Source organism: Ovis canadensis, chromosome 8, assembly GCF_042477335.2.
Source record: "Ovis canadensis isolate MfBH-ARS-UI-01 breed Bighorn chromosome 8, ARS-UI_OviCan_v2, whole genome shotgun sequence".
Classification (NCBI taxonomy): Eukaryota; Metazoa; Chordata; class Mammalia; order Artiodactyla; family Bovidae; genus Ovis; species Ovis canadensis.
This window is the reverse complement of record NC_091252.1, coordinates 58,599,654-58,617,889: the sequence shown is the minus strand read 5'-3', so window position 1 is coordinate 58,617,889 and position 18,236 is coordinate 58,599,654. Positions and strand designations below refer to the sequence as shown.

The 18,236-nt window shown below is 40.6% G+C and overlaps 1 protein-coding gene across 1 annotated transcript in view; it reads right to left on the bottom strand.

Moving 5' to 3' along the window:
• The window catches only part of MDN1 (midasin AAA ATPase 1), a 145,579-nt gene that overhangs the window by 119,897 nt on the left and 7,446 nt on the right, over window positions 1-18,236 (bottom strand). Inside the window, exons 2-7 of the mRNA XM_069598273.1 lie at window positions 16,762-16,988; window positions 8,348-8,572; window positions 7,880-7,987; window positions 7,608-7,800; window positions 3,080-3,322; window positions 2,714-2,845 (exon numbers count right to left, since the gene is read on the bottom strand). Coding sequence (XP_069454374.1) covers window positions 2,714-2,845; window positions 3,080-3,322; window positions 7,608-7,800; window positions 7,880-7,987; window positions 8,348-8,572; window positions 16,762-16,988 — 1,128 coding nt within the window. The remainder of the gene's footprint in view (window positions 1-2,713; window positions 2,846-3,079; window positions 3,323-7,607; window positions 7,801-7,879; window positions 7,988-8,347; window positions 8,573-16,761; window positions 16,989-18,236) is intronic.

Below are 18,236 nucleotides of genomic sequence, written 5' to 3'. Positions count from 1 at the left end.
TCTAACCAAATGACAAACACATACTTAAAGGAAACGCTACTTCTCACAGCATAAACTGGGGTCAAAGCAGGTGGGAATACTGGAGTCAACTACACTCCAGCAGAACAACTTACTTGTTCAACATTCACTGGGTGCCTACTATGGACCAGAATCAAGCAAGACACTAGAACTCCAGACACGACTGAGGCATTACAGCCTCGTGTCTGATGGCAGGTAGCTGGCAAACTACCACACAGCCTAACTGGTGTGACCGCAAGCGATGAACAAAACACCACGTGAAAACAGGCTGTCGATGAGTGTGGAGCGGATGAGAAGCAAGGCAGTGAAGCCACCCTAGAGGTAATGCCATTCGCCGAGTCTTAAAGTGGAACAGAAATTAGTCCAGTTTGGTGGGAAAGGAACGGCACAATCACTCTAGGTAAAAATATTAAAATGAATAAAAACATACATGCCTAAGAGTGTGGCCTGAGAAGAGTCTGTGATGGTTAGGGTAGAATGTGCACATGAAGTAGTGAAAAAATACTAGGCTTACGAGACAGAGGATAAAAGCTCTTCTGTGCTGAGCTAAGAAGTTTGAACTTTTTCATGAGAGCGGTTGAGAGGATTTTATTCAGGAGAAAAAAGCTTTATTTTACGTTTTAGAAAATGAACTATACAACAATATGGAAGATAAACTGAAAGGAAGCCAGCCTGGATGGAAAGAAGTGAAAAAACATATCAGTCAAGTAACAAAGGCAAGATGGCAAGATAGATTAGACAGAGACAAAAACAAGAAGCCCTGTGCTAAGGCAGCAGGCCAGGGGGGAACAGAGTAAGAGATAAAAAGCACTCAGCAGCATCAGACTGAGTGAGTGGGAGACGAGAGGAAGGAGACAGCAAAGTTCTTTCTGGCTTGGCTATTACGTGTCAGGAAAGGTTGTTCTGGGAAAACAGCAGACAAGGTCCATTTTGAACATCCTAAAACCTGCACCCACTAAGGAATCTAAGTAGAGATTTTCTGAGAAAAGTATGGACTAGACATATGGATGTAGGGGATGGGAGTTTAAGGACGAAGTTTTGAAAAACAAAGTAAGAAGAACAAAGAGCCAAGAAAGAGGGTTCTAAAATATCAACATAATTTTATTAAGCATCATTAATTCATACATGGCTAGGAGTAGAAAGGGAAAGTCATAGAGGGGCAACTCCAAGGTAACAATGAAACTTGAAACAAAAGGCAACAATCCTGAATGAGATCTATAAAAGCTACCTTGAAACAGTAATGGGTTCACTACTAGCTGAGTTCTGGAAATAACAAAATAATAATCAAGGGAAGGTGTATTTTTGAGTAAATACAACTTTACTATAATGGTAAGTTTAAACATAATCAACTGAATAAACATACCCTCTGGAATCAAATGTAGTAACAAAAGGGGAATGGAACACAAAATGGAACTCAAAGAATTTTCTGATGTACTAGACATGACCCAAGTGATGACAAGAACAAGTCAGAAAGCAACAGCTTAGTCTTGAATCTGGACTTGGTCATCAAAGCATGTACTTAGCAACGGGACAGGGACAGACACCTATGCTTCATCATGACCTGAACGGAAAATCCCTTCTGTTCATCTAACTTTTTTGGCTCAAATTCTATGATTCATAATCCTAATGACTTCTCAGGTATCCTGAGGTCTAAAAAAATTTGTCCAGGAAAGAGAGCATTAGGAAGGGCTAAGACTCAACAAATACTTTTAAGTTGGCCTTGTAATTTATAATTCAGTTTCACTGTAAAGTCTCCTTGGTAGGAGTCATCCCCGGCTTATCAAGAAAACTAAGTTCCAGCCCTATAAAACTTAGCGTTAAAATCTTAGAACATAGTGGTAACACCAGGCCAATAACCCCATTACATCTTTACCTCAGACTCTGAAATATGCATGTGTCGTAAGACACACATATTTATAGCCACCCTTTCCCCTTCATACCTCCCTAAACCCAAAGACCTGCCCCACCTCTCCTCCTTCCTCCCTATCTCCTCTTTCAATCCAAGAGGGTAAAGTCCATATAGAGGTAGCTTTGACGTTAAAGAAAACTAAAACCAATCTTGGGAAAGTCTACCCACAGAAAGATTGTTTTCATTTTGCAATACATTTTAGGGTGGGAGTTGGGTGGTGGGGGGGATGTCATAGTTCACAGAATACAGAAGACACAGGGACTGACTGCCTCCATTGCTAAATTTCATACACATAGAAGAGTGATCTTTTTAAAAAGTCGGAAATACTCATCCAGTTTATTTTCCTTAATTGAACAAAGACAAGCAGGCACTTGTAACATCATCTTTTCCTTCCTGTGTCCTCAGCTCACTACTCTACAGATGCCACAGCTGGGGAGTGGACTTCAAAGTTCTCAATGTATCTGTATCATGCATAAGATGTTTCCCACGGAGCCTATTCTTAGAAAGGCTGTGATACTGATCACATTTTTAACTAAACGAGGAAAAAAATATGCTGAGAAATTGATCACACATTCAACTATTAAAGGAAACAGGATAAGCAGAATTTTAGTGATTTTCTATCAAACAAGAGATCAGCCTGGTAATCCAAGAACTCAAATAGATTAGGTGGATAATCAACATATCATCTCTAACGAAATAGCCTGTGTTGTTTAAATAATGCCCCAGAATCACTATTAACACAATTTGAAGACAAGAAATTAGTGAGTTACTGTGGAGATGACGTACCACGTCCAAGGGGGCATAGTCAATATCCTCCAGAAGGATCCAGTGTCCCTTGGTGGCTGCCTGTGTCAAGGTCCCAGGCTGCCACACAAACTCCCCTGGCACATCTGTGCAGCGATACATTCCCAACAGCATCTGTAGAAAGAAGATGAAGTACTTACTGAAACCACACACCTGAGGTGCCAGTGCCGCACCCTAAGATTAGTTCCAATAAACTTTTACAGGGTTATAATGGGCACCTGAGGTTTTATAGCATGATCCCCTCTGTTAGGAGGAATATCAGTTATTTCAGTTTCTTAGCAAAAACAATATTTTAAAGCAAATATTCAAAGCACATTCACCCATCAAAATCTGCCATTTCTTAGTTACCTTACTGTCAGTCTGATCTCCAAGTTGGACTTTGAGAAGTTGAGGCGGCTTCCTTCTACCTGTCATTGCAGCTAAATGTTCAACTAATGAAGTTTTGCCACATCCAATTGGTCCTTCTAACAACACAGCCTTCTGAGAAGCCACTGCCATAGCCAGGGTCTGAAGATTTTTGCACACTGAGTCGACCAGCACGTAAGACCTAAAGGTCAGCTCCTGTTCACGAGAAGAACTCCTACTACTCGCCTAAGGAGACAAGTGAGAAATAAAAGGCACATCAAGAAGAGTCTTTCTACCAAAGGCACAGGTTAATTTCTACAACAACTGACTTTTACATAAACCTCTGCCAATAAATTAGTAGTACAGGATCTATAGTAACAAGCATGTATCAAAAGTAAGGATCAGGCTTTTTCCCTTTCCTGTCTCTCATCCTAGGGAGAGGGGTGGGAACTTACTAACAAATATAAGAAAACCTCTCCCAAACCAAAAAAGGTGATACATAGTGAGTGGGAGCAAACCTCATCTATCATGACTGGATTTTCATTTTTCTTCCTCTCACCATATTCTAGGATTTCATGTCTAAGATCAAGAATGCACACAATACACTTATTAGACAATCATGGAAGTAAAGACATTAATTTTTTTCCAGGTACAATAAAGAATACCAGGGATTTAATTTTTTTTAATTTATTTAAGTATAGTTGATTAACAATGTTGTGTTAATTTAGCTATACAACAAAGTGATTCAACTACACATATATACATTCTTTTATACTCTTTTTCATTACGGTTAATCACAGAATACTGAATAAAGTTCCCAGTACTATATACCCACTATATAGCCTGCATAACAGAAATACACACACATACACTAAACTATGGGCATACCTCAAAGATTTTGCAGGTTCAATTCCAAACCACAGCAATAAAACAAATATAATAAACCAAGACACACAAAACGTTCAGTTTCCCAGTGCATATAAAAGTTATGTTTACACTAAACTCTGGTCCATTAAGTGTGCAATAGTTTTATGTCTAAAAAACAATGTATACACCTTTATTTAAAAAACATTTTATTGCTAAGAAAGCTAACCATCATCTGAGACTTCACTGAATTGAAATCTTTGCAACAGTGGCAAAGATCATCAGTCACAGATCACCATAACAAATATAATAGTAATTCAGTTCAGTTCAGTTGCTCAGTTGTGTCTGACTCTTTGCGACCCCATGAATCCCAGCACGCCAGGCCTCCCTGTCCATCACCAACTCCCGGAGTTCACTCAGACTCACGTCCATCGAGTCAGTGATGCTATCAAGCCATCTCATCCTGTCATCCCCTTCTCCTCCTGCCCCCAAATCCCTCCCAGCATCAGAGTCTTTTCCAATGAGTCAACTCTTTGCATGAGGTAGCCAAAGGACTGGAGTTTCAGCTTTAGCATCATTCCCTCCAAAGAAATCCCAGGGTTGATCTCCTTCAGAATGGACTGGCTGGATCTCCTTGCAGTCCAAGGGACTCTCAAGAGTCTTCTCCAACACCACAGTTCAAAAGCATCAATTCTTCGGCACTCAGCCTTCTTCACAGTCCAACTCTCACATCCATACATGACCACAGGAAAAACCATAGCCTTGACTAGACAGACCTTTGTTGGCAAAGTAATGTCTCTGCTTTTGAATGTACTATCTAGGTTGGTCATAACTTTTCTTCCAAGGAGTAAGCGTCTTTTAATTTCATGGCTGCAGTCACCATCTGCAGTGATTTTAGAGCCCAAAAAAATACAGTCTGACACTATTTCCACTGTTTCCCCATCTATTTGCTATGAAGTGACGGGACCAGATGCCATGATCTTAATTTTCTGAATGTTGAGCTTTAAGCCAACTTTTTCACTCTCCTCTTTCACTTTCATCAAGAGGCTTTTTAGTTCCTCTTCACTTTCTGCCATAAGGGTGGTGTCATCTGCATATCTGAGGTGATTGATATTTCTCCCGGCAATCTTGATTCCAGCTTGTGCTTCTTCCAGCCCAGCGTTTCTCATGATGTACTCTGCATAGAAGTTAAATAAGCAGGGTGACAATATACAGTCTGGACGTACTCCTTTTCCTATTTGGAACCAGTCTGTTGTTCCGTGTCCAATTCTAACTGTTGCTTCATGACCTACACATAGGTTTCTCAAGAGGCACGTCAGGTGGTCTGGTATGCCCATCTCTTTCAGAATTTTCCACAGTTTATTGTGATCCACACAGTCAAAGGCTTTGGCATAGTCAATAAAGCAGAAGTAGATGTTTTTCTGGAACTCTCTTGCTTTTTCCATAGTAATTAAACAGTTTTAAGTATTGCAAGAATTACCAAAATGTGACAGAGAAACACTAAGTGAGCAAATGCTGTTGGGAAAATGGTACCACGAGACTTGCTCAAGCCACAACCCTTCAGTTTGTAAAAAACAAAACAAACAAAAAACCATGCACCATCCATGAGTGCAATAAAGCAAGGCATGCCTATTTAATTAAAGATATTTTTATATTACAACAATAATAATTATTATATATAATACATTACAATAAATAATTTAATTAATAATTAAGAAATAACATGGTATCTGGGAATTACTTCAAAATAATACGTGTGAGCAGTGTTCAGAAATATAAATGCAACATAACTGACCATGAATTTATAATTACTGAAGCTGAATGATTACATGTGAATTTATTATACTACTATTTCTACTCTGGAATACGTTTAACATTTTCCGTAACAAAAAGTAAAATAATAATCATAATCATAACGCACCCAATATGTTTAATGGGACGGGGGAGCCTGGTGGGCTGCCGTCCATGGGGTCGCACAGAGTCAGAAACGACTGAAGCGACCTAGCAGCAGCAGCAGCAAGATGAAAAGTTCTGGAGCTTGTTTGTGCAACAATGTAAATATGCTCAACAATACTGAGGAGTACACTTAAAAATGTTAAAAGATGGTGAACATTACGTTCATTTTACCACAACTTTTAAAAAATTTAATAATAAGCTACCTACTGATACAGAAAAAAAAGGATCTCTTGGAAGAGTGCAGTGATTATGAACTTTTAAGGAATGATAACTTCTCAAACAGAGCTTGTCCCCTAGAGATATGTAAGGACAAAATGAGATTCAGGGCTGGAAGCTGCTGAACTTTCTGCGGAGCTGTTACTCCCAGCAGCTAGCAGGCTGGGCTGTAGCTCCAGGTTGCACTTCTGCCCCAGTGCTCTGCCACTGCCATCCACTATCAAGCCCATCCCAACCCAAATCCTTCCCTATGTTAAAGTGCTAATGCTCCAAACCTAACCTATATTGTTGTTGTTTGTTGTTCACTCACCAAGTCATGTCCTGACTCTGCGACTCCATGGACTGCAGCACACCAGGCTTCCCTGTCCTTCACTATCTCCTGGAGTTTGCTCAAACTCCTGTTCACTGAGTCAGTGATGCCATCCAACCATCTCATCCTCTGTCTACGTTAGGATCTGTCTACATTAGGAGAGTGGTTAAAGATGGGTGGGGAAGTCTTCCTGACCACAGGGAAATACCAGGGGCTTTGGAAATACTGCTGTCTCAGTGCTGGCAACACATATATCTAGTTTATGAATTTTCATGCAGCTGTACACTCAAGAGGTGCACTTTTTTCTAATCCTTTTCATTGTACTTCCCAGGTACAAACTGACGGTCAAGCAATGACCCAGAACTTGTTTCAGGGAGAAAACTAGGTAGATCTGATGAACCGACTAAAGACTGCTGGGGAAAAACAGAGTGGCCTTTGAGCCACTTTCTTGGAAAGGTCATTTACTATGGCAGGGGACAAGCTCACTGCAGATGCAGGCCTCCCACACCATAGGCAGAGAATACCATGACAGAAAGAAGCTGCTGGCAATAACAGCCGGGCCAAGCCCTGTCTCTGCCAAAGGGCAGCCCAAGGGCCCTGGACAAGTCACTCTGTCTTGTGGTACGAAGCTTCATTAGTGTCTGACTCTTTGCCACCCTACGGACCATAGCCCACCAGGTTCCTTTGTCCATGGGAATTCTCCAAGCAAGAAAACTGGAGTGGGTTGCCATACCCTTCTCCAGGGGATCTTCCCCACCCAAGGATCAAACCCACATGTCTTAAGTCTCATTCATTGGCAGGTGGGTTCTTTACCACTAGTGTCACCTGAGAAGCCCCATTCTGCCTTAGTTTTATATAAATATGGCATCACGGTGTCCAACTTCAAACAGCTGCTGAAGCAGGTAAACAAACAAGTCATATATGGAGGAGTTTTGCTCAAGTTAAGAGCCTGATGCACAGGCATCATCATGATTTCTAATTCCACACTAAACAGGGACAATGGGACTATCAGAGAGGAGGGTCCTGGGTGAATTCTCTACTCTCTCCCTGAATACTTCTCTAAGTGGAACAGTAATTTGGCAAGCTCAATTTTGCTCACACATAAAACACAAAGCCCAGCCAAGGAAAAATACACACTCAGTGTTTAGCTGGAAGAGGGCAAACCTACCACTGATGTCAACGTACCTGCTCTTCAGGGGCTGGCGGTTGCCCAGGCAACACCACACCACAGACAGCAGTGACCCTGGAGGAGAGGTCTGCCGAAACAAGGTGTCCTGTGGAGTACTGCAGCTCCTTGTCCTTCCGCCAAAGGGGTGTGTCTGGATTGGCCAACACCAAGGCCTTCTCCAAGTCCTGCAGCTGGGCCTCCTCAAGTAACCTGAGAGAATTAGGAGCTCATCAATGGCTCTAACGCCCAGTAAAGCCACGCAGACATCTCTAGGAATGCTCTTGCTTACCTTAACCTGAAATGGATCAGTTCTTCACTATTAAAAATCTTCTTAAGGAATGATAACTTGTGCTCTTCATTCATACAGGTGACCAAAGCAAGACAATTGGCTGTGTACCTGGAGAAAACCAAAGTATATAAACTCAGGATCTGCAGCAGAGTCTAAAGAATAAAAGAAAATTTACTAGCCAACTGAACACCCAAACAGGAAATCTTTTGGAATTTAACACAGGGAAAGGTAGAAATCACAAATCGAGCACAGTGAATTCACTTGATGGAACATAAGAATAATGGAATTCCACTCATGTTATCTGATTTCCCTCTGAAATGACACATGAAAGGGAGCAAAAACCCCAAAGGCACCAAAACAAAAACAACATATTTTAAATGGTTTCCTTTTCCTCTTCATGCACACAACTCCAGGGTCCTGCAACTGTCCCCATACTAGAAGAACAGGAACAGCCCACCAGCTACGTACCAGCGGACCAAGGTGTCATGGCTCCTGAGGAGTGGGACGCACACACTCCAGTCCCAGAGGTCCCGGAACACAGACTGCTCTTGCTGCAGAAACTTGTAAGCTGCCTCCATTAGGTCCCGAAGTTTCATCCGCCTGCGCCCATACCGGACTGGATTTGCATCTGAACTCTCCAGGAAGAGCCTCTGAAAGACTGGAGACGTGTCCTTGAAATACCTCAGGGCAAACCTTCAGAAAGAAAGAGAGTTTTTAATTGGTTGGTAAGAATATTATAGCGTATATATATATCCATTTTTTAATGGAATAAAACGACAGAGTGTAATGGTACCTCTCAAGAGTTTACAAGCCAAAAAGAGATGAATGCTTAAAGCCACCTAGTTCTAAGATTGTATTCTGCTTGAGTTCAGGAACCAGAATTGCAGCATGAGATATCTAACAGGAAACAAAAACCACAAGAACTTATCACAAGTGTTTACTACTGAAACTACACTCATTTTCAACAAGTATTTATTGACTTCTCACTATGAGTCAGGCACTGTTTCAGACACCATGTTAAGTCCTGGAGGTACAAAACCAAGCAGATACCTCCCCTGAGGGAGCTTGCTATCTGGGAAGGAAGGGAGCCACAGAAACAAAGTGAAGCACGAAGAACATGAATTCAACGGAATCTGAGAAAGTCAAGAAGAGATGCTTTGGTTGCATCTTAAAAGATGAAGAGGAGACCTTCATGAAACACAAAGGTAGTAAGACATACAAAAGCTACAAGACATACAGAAAATAATGACGGCAATAATAAGTCCTTCTATATAAGTAATTACTTTTAATGTAACTAGTTTACTCCCAATCAAAAGACACAGATTGAATGGATTAAAAAAAAAAAAAAAACAGCATCAGACAATATGCTACGTACAAGAAACCCACTCTGGATCTAAGGCGACACACAGGCTGAAAGTGAGGAGATGAAGGAAAAAAAAAATCTATGCAAATGGTAACCCAAAGGGAGCAGGAATGACTATATTGATATCAGTCAAACAGGCTTTAAATATATGGAATAATAAGAAAGAAAATCAATAAGGAAACAGAGAACTTGAACAACACTACAGAGCGAAGGGATCTAACAGGCAGGTATGGAATACTCTACCCAACAACAGAAGAATATATATTCTTCTCACATGCACATGGAACATTCTCCAGAATAGAGCACATGTAAGGAAACAAAACAACTCTCAAAAGACTTTAAATTACTGAAATGACACACAATACCTTTTCTATAATTATACAAATTACAATGGAATGAAACTAGAAAGCGACAGCAGAAAGAAAACTGGAAAAAACTCAAATACATGAAAATTAAACAACACACTCTTAAACAACTGATGGATCAAATAAGTTACAAGGAAAATTAGAGAGGACCTTGAAACAAATGAAAAGAAAAATACAACACACCAAAACCTATGGGATACAACAAAAGCAATGCTGAGAGCAAAGTTTATAGCTACAAACATGTATACTTAAAAAGATCTCAAGCTAACAACCTAACTTTATACCTCAAATAACTAAAAAAATAAATAAATAAAGAATAAACCCAAAGCTAACAAAAGAAAGGAAGTAATAAAGACTAAAAGTACAGACAGAAACTAGAAAAGCAACAGGGAGAAATAATCAACAAAACTAACAATTGGTTTTTGAACAGATCAAGAAAAGTGATAAACTCTGAAGTTAACTAAGAAAAAAATAAAAGATTCAAAAAACAACAATCAGGGGACTTCTCTGGAGGTCCAGTGGTTAAGACTCCATGCTCCCAATGCAGGGGGCATAGGTTCCATCCTTGGTTGGGGAACTAAGATCTCACAAACAAAAAAAAACTCACACAAAAAAACCCAGCAGTCAGAAATGAAAGAGGGGACATTGTGGATGCCACAAAAATAAAACAGGTTACAAGGAATACTGTGAGGGAATTTCCTGCAGATTGGACTCTGCGCTTCCACGGCAGGGGGCATGGGTTTCATCACTGGTCAGGGAACTAAGATCCTGCATCCCACGCTGTATGGCCAGAAAATAAAGGTTCAGTTGTGGCTGGGAAGGGACCCATGGCAGGAGTGTGTGAAGGGGCAGTGGTGTTGGGGGGGGCCTGCAGGGGAGGGGGAAGGTGGGCTGCTGTCAGCAGCACATGTGGAACCAACAAGCAGCAGCAAACAAGTAGGCAGATAAGCAGTAGCCAAGGCATCAACCTGATCCACGAGGCCTCTGAGGATAAGGGGACGTGAACAGAGTGGACTGGCAACGGCTCTAAGCCTGTGCGGCAAGCGAGGAAGAGACTGGTCCACTGGAAGCATGCAAAAAGAGGCCTGGTTGACATTCCCTGCTGAACTTAGTTGACTACTGTACCCTTTTCTCTAGAGACCCTTAATTTTTAGAGAATGCTCTAAAATTCTGATCTAACCAATGATGGATGGACCAATAAAGCACACTTAGCCAGAGAATAACAAAATCAGATTCTTCCCTAGAGAAAATTCGAGAATATGGAGAATGATCTCTTTCCAAGGATAAGACTAAGAGTCGTAAGGTCTAAAATGCAACAAGGAACACCATTCCTGTTAAATATCCAACCTTAGATGAGTCACTTACTTGGGCAACTCGTCACACTCTTTCATGCATCTAGAGGGAAGACCTGGAGTTCAGTTCTGGCCCTGACATTTAGAACAACTTAGTTCACTCAGCTAACCCCTCTGAAGATCTGAAATGGAACTAACAGAGGCTGAATAGGTCACAGTACAAAGATCAAAAGAATAATGCTTACCTACTTAAACATCCTAAAGCCTATATAAACATACATTATTACTAAAATACCACCATTCAGTTCCAAAATCCACACTCCTAATTCCCACAGCAGATCCACAACATTTTCATGCTCAAGGCTGTTAATGTCTTATTATACATCAAAAATTCAGGAAACAACCTATTTGCCCAACAAAGGGATAAGAAGTGATAAAATAATACACAACTTTTGAAACAGTTTTATTTACTGAGGCAAAGATAGCCATATGTGACTAAATTTAAAAACAAGATTCAGGTTAAAAATTATAGTATGTATTTTTATTAGAATTAGTATGTAACCAAATGTTTTTTAGTTATATTAAAATTGTGTTTTAAAAATATGTGCACAAATGTTCTAAAATTTGCTGTGGTAATGGTTGCATCTATTGGCAAATATATAAAAACCCAATGAATTGTACACTTTTGTGGTATACAAACTACATTTCAATTAAGCAATTTTTAAAATATATGCATATAAAAATCGATGTGCACACTCTGAGATGGGTGTAACTATAAGAAAAAGAAAAGGGATTTGGGAGAAAAAATACCAAATTATCTCTGAAGAGAATTTCAGGGTGGAGAGGACCTTATCCATGGGGGATGTGATCCAAGGCCCCTGGTGGATATCTGTAACCACGGATAGTACTGAACTCTGTACACACTGTTTTTTCCTATACATACATACTTACGATAAAGTTTAATTGTTTTTTACAATTTTATATTGAGTGCTACTTGAATATAGTGCTTCTGTAATCAAAAGATCATATTCTCTTTCTCAGAAGAATGCTACCAGAATTCTCAGAGGGAGAAAGGAAATTTAAAACGAAGTATGTGTTGCCTTTCCAGCACTCCTGAACACAGTTTTGAAGCAGAGGTGTAGAAAAGCGTAACTACTTTTGGTTCCTCCTTCAGTTCTATGCACGCCTGATTTCAGCATGACTGTCCATATGTAGACAGCACTGTACACATGAAGCATGCTCTCCCACAGCATTCTATCTGCTACTGTTCACAAAAGACCATTACTAGGCCCACCCATACTGCTCTTTCCAATCAAAGACAGAGCACTGATGTGGAGCCACATGTCCAGGACAAACTGACAGCAAATGAGAAACTGAAGCCAAGAAATTAACCTAGTGCAACCCAAATCAACTTGGGTGATTATAGTAATCCCCTTTATCCATGAGGGATGTGATCCAAGACCCCTGGTGGATATCTGTAACCATGGACAGTACTGAACTCCGTACACACTATTTTTTCCTATACACACATACTTATGATAAAGTTTAATTTATAAATCAGCCATAGCATATCCAAATTGTCAGTATCACTACTCTCCTGCTTTGGGGCCATTATTAAGTAAAATAAAGGTTACTTGAACACAAGCACTTCAACACCACAGCCCAGGTGGCTACTAAGTGACAAGTGGGTAGGCAGCAAAAAAAAAAGCATGGATATGCTAGAGAAAGAGATGCTTCATGCTCCAGGCAAGACACTACAAGATTCCATCACACTACTCAGAACAGCATGCAACTTGCAACCTATGAACTGTCTCTGGAATTTTTCACTTAATTTTTTTGGATATGATTGACTTCAGGCAACTGAAACCATGGGAAATGAAACCACTGATAATGAAACCACAGATAAAGGAGGAATGCTATATTCTTTTCCTCCTGGGAATATAAATATAATCATTAGCTCTAACATGCTGTTCAGATCAAGTTCTGTATAAATCAGTCAACAAATACATGAATGAGGATGAGTGGGCAACACCACAAAGTAGGAAAAAAGAGTGTGGTCTCTGGAGGCAGCTAAACCTAGGACTGAATTCCAGCTCTGCCACTTTCTAGTAAGGGGACTTAGGGCAAGTTATTTACGAGTGGTTATTCTTCATCACTAATGAAAGGCAGCTTTCACAAGATTTGCAAGCCATGGCTGAAAGGACTTGCAAGAACCAGGGAGTGGGGAGAAACAAGAAAGGGAGAGAGCAAACTAAAACAAAAAGCAAAGGACCAAAAGATGCAAAATATGAGTAAGGTACAATCAGAACTTAAAAATAAGGTTACACTCCTGAGAGAACACTAAAGGGGAAAAAAATATCAACACATAATGTGTACATTGGGGGCTTCCCTGGTGGCTCAGCGGTAAAGAATATACCTGTCAATGCAGGACACACAGGTTTGATCTCTGAATCAGAAAGATCTCCTGGAGAAGGAAATGGTAACCCCCTCCAGTATTCTATCCGGGAAAATCCTATGGAAAGAGGAGCCTGGGGTCGCAAAAGAGTCAAACACAATTAAGTGACTAAACAACAACAATGTAGTACCTTAACCATCTGAAACCATTTACAAAGTTACAGCTGAAGAAATTTGGGAACACAGAACCAAGTTAGGAACAGGACTAAAAAAGATTTTCTAAAATTAGAACTTTGAAACCAAAACTAGTATATCAGAATAGAGAAAGCATCAACAGACCAAGAGTGTTCTCAGAGTCCTGACAAAGAATCTGCCAAAGAGTAAAACATGCACTGAAGGACTGATGATGCAGAAATGGTAATGAATAACAACAACAAAATGGTAATTATGTGAGGTAATGGCTGTATTAACTGTTACTGTAGTAAATATCTTGCAATATGTATCTCAAATCTCCACAGTGTACACCTTCAACTTACACAAAAATGTTTTATGTCAATTATATCTCAATAAAGCTGAGGGGGAGGAGGGACCAGTAATGCATAAGCAAGGGAATCGAAAGAAAGACCTTGTTACTACTGAGATACCTGATGGAAACTCCAAATAGGTAGGCACTCTGGCCTCAGAAAGAGGTGTGAACTGGAAAATGAATGTCATTACAATAAGAGGAAGCCTGACTGGGTTCCTCCCCTCTTGGTCTCTCTCAAAGATTTTCATCCCCATCCCATCTCTCATCTCTTCATTCTTCCCTCCTTACTCTTCCTCCACAATCTGACAGTAGGAAACGCTATTTCCAAGAGGATAACACACTCATTTTTCTTAATTTAATGACTTCTTGCTCCCCTTAAGTATTTGGCTCACACCTCTATTAACATATTGCATCCTGCTGTTTCCAAGTACAGAAACTCATTATGTGTGACTTGCTCACTCCCACCATGTGACCCAGAGCTCAAAGAGAGGACTCCTATATTTATCTACTGAATGAATGACTGCATCCTATCTAGATATAGTAGGTATAATCCTAATATACTAGGTAATTTCCTCCAGAGGAAATTTAGAGCACAAGTGAAACTAATCAGCTACATTTTTTAAAACTAAAAATCAAAACCCCATTCCACATCACAACCTATAGTTCATTGTATGTCCTTCCTGACTCATCATTCACACACATTTACACATGGTGCTTTTGTTTTTCTTTTTTGCTTATCTTTAAGTTACTCTGTGGTGTTGGAGAAGACTCTTGAGAGTCCCTTGGACTGCAAAGAGATCCAACCAGTCCATTCTGAAGGAGATCAGCCCTGGTTTCTTTGGAAGGAATGATGCTGAAGCTAAAACTCCAGTACTTTGGCCACCTCATGTGAAGAGTTGACTCACTGGAAAAGACTCTGATGCTGGGAGGGATTGGGGGCAGGAGAAAAAGGGGACGACAGAGGATGAGATGGCTGGATGGCATCACTGACTCGATTGACGTGAGTAACTCCAGGGGTTGGTGATAGACAGGGAGGCCTGGCATGCTGTGATTCACAGGGTCACAAAGAGTCGGACATGACTGAGCGACTGAACTGAACTGAAGTTACTCTAACACAGGCACGTTATATAATTTTTGGAACAAGGTGGGAGCATAAATAAAACCTATTGCCTTGGCAAAATGAAAAGAAAAAGTAGTGGTGCCTCACATTCATTTATTAAGAACATAAAATTGAAGCTGATGGGAAACCAGATGTAGCTACTCTATCATTTTAGTGATTCTCAAACACAATCTGAAAACACTCTACCACTAAGGCTTAAGAGAAGTGGGAGTTCAGTTACTCACAGGTCAATCCTACCAGGGAAGCAGAGAACAGTCAGCACATCTTGTGAAACAGTACCACAGTCAAGTATACCTAAGTGATGAAAGCAGCTAGTGAGGCCACAATCTGGATCCTCAATCAACCTAGAGAACAGGTTCCTGACACCACGTATGATGGTGACCTGCTCTGTATGTTTTAGTTTCCTCAAACAACTAGGCCCATTTTTTCCTCCTCTTTTAGAAAAGCTCACACAAATTACAGTTCCCTAAAATCTTCATTTCTTATTCCCTCATCAAAGGATCAGACTAGAGATTATACTTGCAGGAAAGCCATACTTGCAGGAAACGTATTATGTTGATGCAGACTAATAAGAAGGGATGCTCTACTGAGTGAAGTCAGATACGAGAAAAACAATGTCACGTGATATTGCTTATATGAAGAATCTAAAAAAAAAAAAAATGGTACTAACGGACCTATTTATAAAACAGAATTTGAATCACAGATATAGAGAACAAACATGATTACCAAGGGGGAAAGGAGGTTGAGGGGGATAAATTGGGAGACTGATATTGACGTATATACAATACTATATATAAAACAGATAATAAAAACGTACTTTACAGCACAGGGAAGTCTTTGATATTCTGTAATGATCTATATGGGAATGGAGTCCAGAAGAGAATGGATATATGCATGTATATGGCTGATTTGGGCTTCCCTTGTGACTCAGCTGATAAAGAACCTGCCTGAAACATGGGAGACCTGGGTTAGGAAGATCCCCTGGAGAAGGGAACGGCCACCCACTCCAGTGTTCTGGCCTGGAAAATCCCAAGGACTATCCATGGAATTGCAAAGAGTTGGACACAACTGAGCGACTTTCACTCACACTCACTTAGCTGCCTCTTGTGACTATTCCACACAAACCTATCAATTTGAGAGAACCAGGTGCAGTGGCACGTGTCTATAGAACCAGCTAGCTGGAAGCTGAAGAAGGAAGATGGCTCAAGTGAGGAGTTCTGGGCTGTGAGACGCTCTGCCCACTGGGCATCCACGCTAAGTCTGGCTCACTGGGATGACCCCAAGGGAACAAGAGATCAGCAGATTGCCTAAGGAAGGATGAACCAGCCCAAGCTGGACAGACAGGAAGTGAAGTGAGAAATGCATTAGAATCCAGTTGTAACACAACTTCTTATCACACTTTGGATGTGAACAGATTTATAGAAAGTGGGAAAAGACATGAGAGATCTTGTAACCCACCCCCTACAGCTGCTCCAGCAAGAATCTCACACATCTGAAGTGGATGCTGTAAGTGCCTCACCTAAAACTCATTTAAATCCATCTTATATGCCTTTCTTGCCAGATGACAGAATCCTTGAGGGTAGGGGAGATATCCTGGTCATATTCTCCAGACCTATCTTGATGACCAAGGCTTCAAACCTAGTAAATGGTCACCGAATTGAGCTGGATAAATGGCTTCTTCTGTGACTATTTTTATAAAACACTCCTTTCTCCCCTTTCTGTATTTTCCTTCCTCATCTCAGCTCAGACTCCTCCTTACTTCCAACAGAGTGTAGGGTCTACCATCTCAAGGAGAAACATGAAGAATAAAACCATTACTCACGGGAGGACGTCAGGATGGTTACCAATGAGTTTGCTCATCGACACACAGAGCCGTTCGTGTAAATCATGGTTGACCTGGCCTCCGGCTTTAATGGCTTCAGCATTCCTTTCCAACAAATCCAAAAGGAGAGGGCGCAGCTGGCGGCCAATCAGCACAGTACAGTCCTTATCCAGAAGTAACTGTGCTAAGGTATTCAAGATACACTGGCGATCTTGAGGTGTCCACACCTGAGAAAGGCAAAACAAATTCATTTGTGACTGCTACAGAACAGAGTCCTAGCTTATATTCAACTTCCAGACTTCATAACTGAGTTTATTTTACAAAACACAGTGGGGTTTCTTTGCAACAGGACTAGTGAATCAAATGTAAACTGAAAGTCACTCAGTTGTGTCTGACTCTTTGCCATCCCACGGACTATACAGTCCATGGAATTCTCCAGGCTAGAATACTGAAGTGGGTAGCCTTTCCCTTCTCCAAGAGATCTTCCTCACTCAGGGATTGAACCCAGGTCTCCCACATTGCAGGTGGACGCTTTACTAGCTGAGCCACAAGGAAAGCCCCAATCAAATGTAAAGGCTGTAACAAATAAGTTTCAGCCCACTGGGGTTTGAGGTAAAAAGACTGACATCAGGATTCCATGTAAAAATGCTTGACAGCTTCAGCTTCCTTGAAAAAGAATCAGTTGCAGAGTCACAACAGATCTGTTGCAGAGTCATAATAGTTTCCAGGGAATCCAGTGCTTCCCCCAACTCCTTTGTCTGGAAGGAAAACAATAGTTAAATGAGGAAAAAGTACAGTTACTATGCAAAACTGCCAACTTTCTTGAGGAAAGAATAGATATAAGAAATCAATTCCTGGAAATGAATGAAGATCTATCCCCATGAAGACATCAGACTTTAATTAATAAACAAGACAGGTCTAAAGCAGACAGGTACACTTTGATACACAAGATGAAATAAACCAGAGAGTTCTAGTGTTTGGGACCAGAATGCCCATGAACATTAAAAGGAAAACTGAAAAGTATGAAAAATGTCTCATATTGCCAGTGTGTAAGCAGTTCTGCACAACCCTTGCCCGGCAATGTGACAGTGGGTTTAAATTACCTGAGGGGCATACCCTCTGACCCACCAAGCCCAATGCTATGAATTTACAGCCTGAAGAGTTTGATACTAAATGGTTATCTATAAGAGTACAGCTGGAACACAACCTAAATACCATATTCAAAAATACTGTAACTTTTTCCAAAGTTCCAAAGCTGTTCTTGTATGTAGTATTAATTTCATTTCTTACTAGTTTTTTACTGTATGAATGGACCACAACTTGTTTATCCATTCGCATACTGATAGCTATTTGCACTGTTTGCACCTATCCTCAATAAACCTACCATGAACATTCATGTACAAAAGATTTATAGACATATTTTCGTGACTTTTATTTTCTGGCCATGCCATGTGGCAAGGAGGATCTTAGTCCCC